General features: G+C 42.1%; 1 protein-coding gene across 1 annotated transcript; it reads left to right on the top strand.

The window, feature by feature from the left end:
• Window positions 1-3,561: 3,561 nt before the first annotated feature.
• islr2 (immunoglobulin superfamily containing leucine-rich repeat 2) lies at window positions 3,562-8,271 on the top strand. The gene is made up of 2 exons (XM_077516791.1): window positions 3,562-3,932; window positions 5,067-8,271. The coding sequence occupies exon 2, from the start codon at window positions 5,076-5,078 to the stop codon at window positions 7,194-7,196; it is 2,121 nt and encodes a 706-aa protein (XP_077372917.1). The 5' UTR covers window positions 3,562-3,932; window positions 5,067-5,075; the 3' UTR covers window positions 7,197-8,271.
• The last annotated feature ends 127 nt before the right edge of the window (window positions 8,272-8,398 follow it).

Genomic DNA, 8,398 nt, shown 5'->3' with positions numbered 1-8,398 from the left:
TCTTCTCGTGGGTCGGTCCTTCACATTTACATTTACATTTACAATGGTACCGAGATATCAACCACATAGCTTAGCCTATCAGTCCCCGAGCTTAATGCTAATGCTAAATAGTGTCTATGTTGCAAAGGTGTGAGGACTCACGATCCAGCAACACATGAAGACGGACAATATAACAGTACTGTCATACACTGGGAAAAAAAAGAAGGGGGATTTATATTTACTTTAAAAAAAATCTAGTAAAGTTTTTTTCTAACCAGAAATTGTAGACTACTTGTAAAATTTACTTAGAATTTCTGGGTGCATCAACCTTGACTACGCTTTATCAAGTAAATATCACTCCCCATTTTTTTCAGTGTATATTCTTTATCCTCTGCACAAAATGACTATTCGTTCCATATTGAAGACATGAGAGTGACAAAAACTATATTATAAGTACAGTATCATGAAGTGCTATTTTCAGCTGGAACGGATAAATTGTATTTACATTCATTTCAATGGGAAACGATGATTTAACACACACAAGGATCTCGTTTTCTATTTTGTGCAACTGATGTCTCACTACAACCGGGAAATAGTCGGCTGGCAGCATGTGAGTATGCATCATGCCACCACCCACACTCCAACCCCTCCTAATGTTGTTTTGCATGTTGTTTCCATGCAAAGTCACATGAGGATGGTGCACAGAGAGACCTCGAGGGACCCACCTGACGTCAATTATCAAATGCATGACATCTCATCTCGTCGTGCCAGCTCATTGTTGTTCCGCGTGAACTCCCGAAGAAGTGACACTAAACCATCTGTGCACCGGCAACAAGATTGTCGGAGGGCAAACTGTTGATGTCATGAGAAACTTGCATTTGGGAAGCTTATTAGCCTTCACTGATAGGATTGCGAGAGGTCTTGCTTGAATAAGCACATTGAAGATCCTCAACCTCTTCACTGTCATCAGCTGCAATTCTGCATGGCGCTGCTCGACAGCACGTACTTTAATGCAAGGCCGCCGAGCGTAAACAGACCTTGAATCTCTGGGGGATTGGCCACTGTTTAGGGTAACAAATTGTCCCTTTCCTGAAAACAGGAAGTACAGGAAAGGAGTCAAAGTCAAGGATAACATTGATAAAAACAAAAAAAACATTTTGTTCCTTTCTAATCTCAAAAGTGCTTGTTGTGTTTGCAATACACTGAGGGACTCCAAAAATCCCTTACACACCCAGTAAATGACATAAATGCATGTTCACCAAAATACGTAAAACTAGTTATGTTGCCAGTGATTGACTGCATGTGCATTTGGTGTGTGGACCTTCAGTTGGGAGTTCCCCTTCTTAGTCCACGCCTTAATGGTAACACTTTTACATCACCATATAGAAACCATCAATACTATTTAACCCGTTATCATGAGGGCAATTTTGCCGAAAATGCATAAAATAGGTGCATGCACCCAAAGTAAATTTGAAGCTGTTCCTTGAACCAATTGGAGTATCAGCATAGTTTGTTTTGTTTTTTTAAGATAACTACTCGTATGAATTTTTGCCACTGGTGGGACCTCGACATGATAATTAAAAACAAAACAAAAAAAGTAATATAAGACCATGCAACTTCAACATGTTTAGCTATCGTCAAACTTGGTATTATAAAACAAGTTTTGCTCTGACTAACCAATTAGAGGGCGGTAACATGCTGACGTCATCGAGGGACCGCACTCCGACCTTGTGAAGTCACATTTGAAATACATTTAAACCTCCTGTATAGTTTAAGTTACAGATCTGCCAGCATTATTCAGAACGACTTGGGCAGGTTAGATTGACATGGCTGGAATTTGACTGGAAAATAAAAATCTAACATATACAAACAGGTACTGGAAGCAGTGCAACCAAGAAAAACGCTACAAACTGAAAAGACTGTTTGGAGTCAATTGTGGGAGGGGAGGAATGCATTTTAAAAACATATACATATTTTAACAGTAGGGGTCGTCGTCGTGCTATATAAATATTGTGAAAATTCACACCAGCCAGGCATTATTTTAAATAATTTTAAACCACCGACACTTTGACTCTATTATTAATAAATCCTATACATTCATGTGCACAAAATTCAAGTTGTATAAAGTCATTTTGTTTTTGACAGTTGACACTATGACACGCACCTAGAACACTTCATTCGGTACACCTGATCCATTACAGGAGCTGAGATCAGAAATTGAGATAATAATGATCAATTTAGATTAATACTGATAAAAATGTTTTTAACAATATGTTTATTTTGTGTGTTTGTGATTTGAAGTAGTGTCGAAAACAATTCAGAGAATTGGTACGGACTGAAAACAAATTCCAGAGGGTGTAATAACACCATATTACCAGTAGATGTCACTGTTTGCTGACGAACTTTTAAATGCAGGGCGTTAAACAAGATCACCCGCCAGGCCACCACAACATTAAGTACACGATATCTATTCAGATCCGCTACAACTGTAAGGTATTATTATATAAAAAAAATAATAATAAAATAAAAAATAAAAAAACACCTAAGTTTATGAAAATAATCATGACGAATGTCATGTAGAACTGAACTGCATCACAGTAAGAAATATTTTCATATTTTGCTTGTCTTATGTAGCTAAGACAGGCGTAAAAAAAATCTCAGACTAATGCAGTGCAGACCTAAAATTACATATCAACTGTCAACAAAAGAGCATTATTGTCACTATTGTAAATGGAAATGTTTTTGCTTTGATTTAGTATTGTTTTTGCTCTCATTATTGGTGCATGTGCATTTACAGTAGGGATGTAATGATAAGCACGATATGGTGATATTAAAACTGCCACAATATCGCCGTTGTCATGTTCACAATATTTAAATGCCACACATCTGTGAAAAAAGTCAGTTTGACTACCACTTGTGCAAGTCTAGCACCCTCTGGTGGCTAGTTTTTTAGTGCAATTTAATTTTCATTAGGGATGTTTTGGCCCTTCTATGTTTTAAAATCTACACTAATTGTCAGATGAAGGGGAACGTAATATGCCTGTGAAGCAAGTCAATATGTGGAGGAACTCAATGTTGTTTGTGCATTAACAACATAACATAATAATAACATAATAATAATAATAATAATAATAACATAACATTTGGTGTTACGTACAAAAGCACAATATTGTACTTTTTTTTTAGTATGAGATCATTTTTTTACATAGTGACCTTTTTTAAAAATCAGCACCCTCCCCACAATATCGTGATAATTATCAGCTTCATATCGTGACAATATCGTATTGTGACGTTTGGATATCGTTGCATCCCATATTTACAGTATATAAAAGGAGCAGTGGGTGTAGGCTACAGTATGTAAAAAATTGCAACGTTGTACGAATGCGACAAATTCATGTTCAGCAGGTATTTACGTCATTCAAACATGTTAATGTCATTATTTTTAATAAATGGTGCAAGCTTATTTTTATGTTGTTAGAAAATGTTGCTCTTTTCGTCTCTATCCAGACACAAAGGGGCTGCAGGCGAGCCGAATGAGGTCAAAGATTATGTTTGGGTCTGGCTGATCAATTAATCATCAAGCTCTTCAATTATGAATTTGGTTGGAGGACGCCGAGCTGCTGTATCTTTAATCGGGAAGAGGCGCGCGGGATGTGGGAGAGGCTGCGCGCTCCCGACGACGCCCTTGCCGGCTGCGCGTCGTCGGGAGCGCGCGCAGAGGATCCGACACTTGCAGTAGGAAGAGAGGGAGAGTGGGGGGGAAATCATCCACGGACCGCAAACTGCTCATCGGGACGAAAAAACATGTTGCCTCCGACGACCCCATCGCTGAAAAAGTCATCTGAAATGATTCAATCGTGAGGGTTTTTCCCCCCCCCCTACACTTCTTCTGGAGCTTTTTGAAAAGTGGACTGTGATTGAGAGGAAGCGCGATTGAAGTTACCATAGGAAAGGTAGGTCCATTCAAAATCAATTGATGTGGTATAGTGAATGGAAGATTAAGGAAAAATACACAGGTTTGATGAATTGTTTAAAATAAAGGAAGTGATGGAAATAGGGATAATATGACACTTTAAATGACTTTTCAATTGGTGTTCATTTGTGCTTGAGCTTTAATGAAATCGAGTTCATATGAAATTTCAATAGGTCACAGTTTAGAGGTTCAGGGTTCGAATCTGAGCTCAGACCATGAGTGTAATTTGCGTGTTCTCCCCATGTTTGTACAGTACTCTGTTTTATTTTCACATTCCAAAATGGGATGTTTGGTCTGTAAAATGTGACTGTGAATGGTTGTCTACAGGCTATCCTTAAACCTATAGTTAAAAATATAATAATAATGAATTAATTTAGAAAAAAAAAAAAAGGGGGCGGGGGGGGTCAGAAAATGGACTGACCCGCAATTTAGGTTGACCCAACTTTATTGGGTTGTTTTATTAAAAACAAAATGAAAAAAAAGGTTGGGTTAAATTGAACGAAGGGGCAGGTCAACCCTTTTTTTTTTTCTTTTTTTTTTTTACCAAAATAGGGTTATTTTTGAACCAGTATTTTTAAGAGTGATGGCTTATGACTGGCGAACAATCTGGTGTGTACCTGCTCTCTTGTCCAAAGTCAGCTGCAGGTGGCACCCTATGATGACAAAAGATACATGAAATGGAAGATTGTTTTTAATGCATATTTCTGCTATTCTCACTCTAAAAACAGTTTGGTCAAAAATAGCCCATTTTGGTTAAAAATAAAATGAACCAATCAGTCCTTGGGTCTAACCAAGAGAGTTGGGCTAAATTGACCCAAGCAGTGGATCAGTCCATTTTGAACCCAAAGTGGGTTCTTTTTTAAAAAAAAAAAGTTAATTTTTTTGGTTGGTTCATCAAAATAACCAAATATTTTGCATGAAGTGTTTTTTGTAAAAAAAAAAAAAAAATAAAAAAATAAAAAAAAATTGGGGGTTGGTTTTATTTAAAAAAAAAAAAAAATCCAAACAGTTGAATCAAACCTATTGTCTTACCCAATTGTTTTTATAGCACCTTTTCAAATTCAATGGCCTTCAATGTGCATTTCTGGATTAAAATTAGTTTCATCACTCACAGGTGCAGAAAATGGCGCCGAGGTTCGCATCGCTCGCGGCTCTGTGGATCGCGCTGCTGGCGAAGGCGCGCTGCTGTCCCGAGCAGTGCACCTGCCAGGACAAATTCGCCCACCAGTTTGCCGACTGCGCCTACAAGGACCTGCTGGCCGTGCCCGTGGGTCTGCCCTCCAACGTGACCACCGTGGGCCTCTCGGCCAACAAGATCAAATCCCTGAAAAGCCAAAGCTTCGTCAACATCACCCAGGTCACCTCTCTCTGGCTGGCCCACAACGAGATCGTTTCCATCGAGACGGGCACTCTGGCCCCCTTGATCCAACTGCGCAATCTGGACATCAGCTACAACAAAATCGTCAACTTCCCGTGGGGGGACTTGCTGAACCTGACCGCCTTGCAGCTTCTCAAGATGAACAACAACGAGATGGTCAACCTCCCCAAGGACGCCTTCTCCACGCTCAAAGATCTGCGCTCGCTGCGGATCAACAACAATAAGTTCACCGCCATCGTTCAGGGCACCTTCGCAGCGCTGTCCTCCATGTCCCACCTGCAGATCTACAACAACCCCTTCTCGTGCTCCTGCAGCCTGGAGTGGCTGAGGGACTGGATCGCCACCACCAAGATCTCCGTCCCCGAGCCGAATTCGATTCTGTGCGAGGCTCCCGAGCACCTGAAGGGCGTCATGGTTACAAAAATTCCCAAACTGGACTGTCAGGTTCCCGTTGTCACAATAACCTTCCAGCCCGATATTGGCAGTGTGGAGCTGGTTGAGGGTTCCACGGTGGTCTTGAACTGTGAGACCAAGGGAAGTCCGAAACCGCTTGTTAGCTGGGAGGTGATCGCAGGCAATCAGAACTTCCTGTTCCCTCTGCCCTCCACGGACGAAGCCAACGACCTGCCGATCAACGACAAGACCACCAACAGTCGCTTCCTGGTTTTTCAAAACGGCACCCTGATCGTCCCTCGCCTGACGAAAAAGGAAGACGGGAATTACACCTGCCTGGCGGTGAACGATTTGGGCAAGGCCGAGAGCACGGTGAAACTGTCCCCGGCCGTGAACAAAAAACACACAGCGGCAGATTCCACGGTGGACAAGATCCGCCCGTCCTACAACAAGCCCACTCAACCCAAGAGCTCCAAAAACAACGTGATCAACTGGACCAAGGGCGAGGACCGGACCAAAATCCGACCTGAAGATCCCTCGGACAAACAAGATGGCCCCCGCGAGGACGGGGTTTCTAAAGACCCCGTGTTCACCAGGAAGTGCGGCGTGCGAGACGGAAGCGAGTACGTCTCCAACCACGCCTTCAACATGAGCCTGGACGACCTCAAGCAGTACACCTTCGACTTCGGCGTCATCGCCCTGGAGGTGTCCGAGACGGAGGCCAAGGTCAAGCTGAACCCGCTGCAGCTCACCCGCAGCAAATCCAACCTTCACCTGAGCTCAAGTGACGACGACGAGACGGTGATTAGGCAGCCCGTCGGTCTGTACCAGTCGAGCTCGGGGAAAGCCGGCCCGGACATGCTCTACATCTGCGTGGACACCGGAAACGGACACTCCATCATCAAGTGGTCCAACATTGAAGAGGGAGTCAACTCCTATCACTTCACCGGACTACACCCCGGCACCAATTACACGCTTTGCCTCACCTATGGGGGTCAAGACTGTCAAGTGCAAGTGGTCTTCACAACCAGGAAGAAGATCCCCTCCCTTCTCATTATCGTGGTGGTGAGCATCTTCCTCCTGGGCCTGGCCACCGTGCCCCTATTGGGGGCCACCTGCTGCCACCTTCTCTACAAATACCAAGGGAAGACCTACAAGCTCATCATGAAAGCACACAATCCCGACCAGATGGAGAAGCAAGTGACCGGAGACTTCGATCGCAGGACGTCCTTCGTGGAATCCGAGAAGACCTTCAACCCCAGCGAGATGGGCGAGGAGGAGGGGGAGCCCCCCGAGGGAGAGGCTGAAGCCGAAGGCAGCGTGGCAACGGAATCCATCCCCGGGTCTTCATCCAAGACCAACCAGGAGGAGTTCGAGGTGGGCTCGGAGTACAGTGACAGACTACCGCTGGGGGCGGAGGCGGTCAACATCTCCGAGGAGATCAACGGGAACTACAAGCAGCCAAGCCGCTGAGAGCCTTGTAAGATCCAATTCCTTTTAATCCACAAAACTTGATTTATTTTCGTCTTTTTTGTTCTTTACCACAGACAAAAAAACTCGCCTGTCACTGAGATTGTAAGTCTCTTGTAATGTTAAACAACGTCTTTACGCACCAAAAAGAGGCGCTAATTCACTCGTGCGCAGAACATCGACATAGTTCTGCAATTACTCTATAGTGTTTCCCAACCTTTATTGAGCCACGGTATATATTTTACATTATAAAAATCTCACGGCACAACCAAAAAAAAAAAAAAGTCACAAAAATGTATATTTATTATAATGATGGATTCACAGACAAGAGCGTTTAATTGTTCTGCCTGTCACAGCTGGCACATCGATGAACAAAGATACATAATTGTCGGACCAATTTTGTAAATTTCCCGCAGCACGTGTTGATCTTTCACACATTACGTGCAGCGCATAGTGGATGGGAATCACTGCTAGCACAAATATAAGAAGAAGAAAAAAAGAAAAAAAAAGGACATTAAACGGATCAACCTTTTAAAGACATTTTTAATCCGGTTGAAAATTAAGCCTCAGGTAATATTGCCGTAAGGATGCGAAACGTGATGTAAAAAAAAAAAAAAAAAAAAAAATCCGGCAAACGGCTCCAAGGAGACTTTTCTCTGGATTTTTTAATCCTTAAAATGTTTACCTAGATTTAACGTGATCTCATCCTACACGACGTGATGCTTTTAAATGTGCGACCGATCAGCCGAGCCATCGTCCATAACGTCCATGGCATGATGCTGTTTTATTACTCGTGTGCTTTTTATTATACAAGTGTAGTCCTCATAGATGACTTTTATTGTTAGATGCTGTCAATCTGTACTGTGAACCATGTACATTTTTTAAAATTTCAAGTACGAAGCCCTCAAAACAAAAGGACGCGGGAGGAGTGTCCGTCGGCTTCTCTGTTCTTGTACTTGAATACTTAGTGAGGTTTTTGTGAAATATGTAAAACGGAGAAAAAAAAAAAAAAGGTGAGCTTTCAAGATTTTTTGATATAATTTCTTGTAAGTGGAATTAATAAAAGATTTCAAAAATGGATTCTCTGGAATTTTTGACTTTGCATGTGCACATTTTTTTTTTAAAAGTCGTAAATCAGGTGAAGAAATTACCGCTATCCTTTCAATGGGACCTTGATGTTTTTTTTTTTTAGATTTTTTTTTAAG

Source organism: Festucalex cinctus, chromosome 3 (assembly GCF_051991245.1).
Source record: "Festucalex cinctus isolate MCC-2025b chromosome 3, RoL_Fcin_1.0, whole genome shotgun sequence".
In the NCBI taxonomy this organism is placed as follows: domain Eukaryota; kingdom Metazoa; phylum Chordata; class Actinopteri; order Syngnathiformes; family Syngnathidae; genus Festucalex; species Festucalex cinctus.
This window is presented reverse-complemented; position numbering and strand designations above follow the sequence as displayed.

What these genes read in the sequence shown, in the direction of transcription:
- islr2 (XM_077516791.1), top strand. Translation starts at nt 5,076, where the DNA reads ATGGCGCCGAGGTTCGCATCGCTCGCGGCTCTGTGGATCGCGCTGCTG.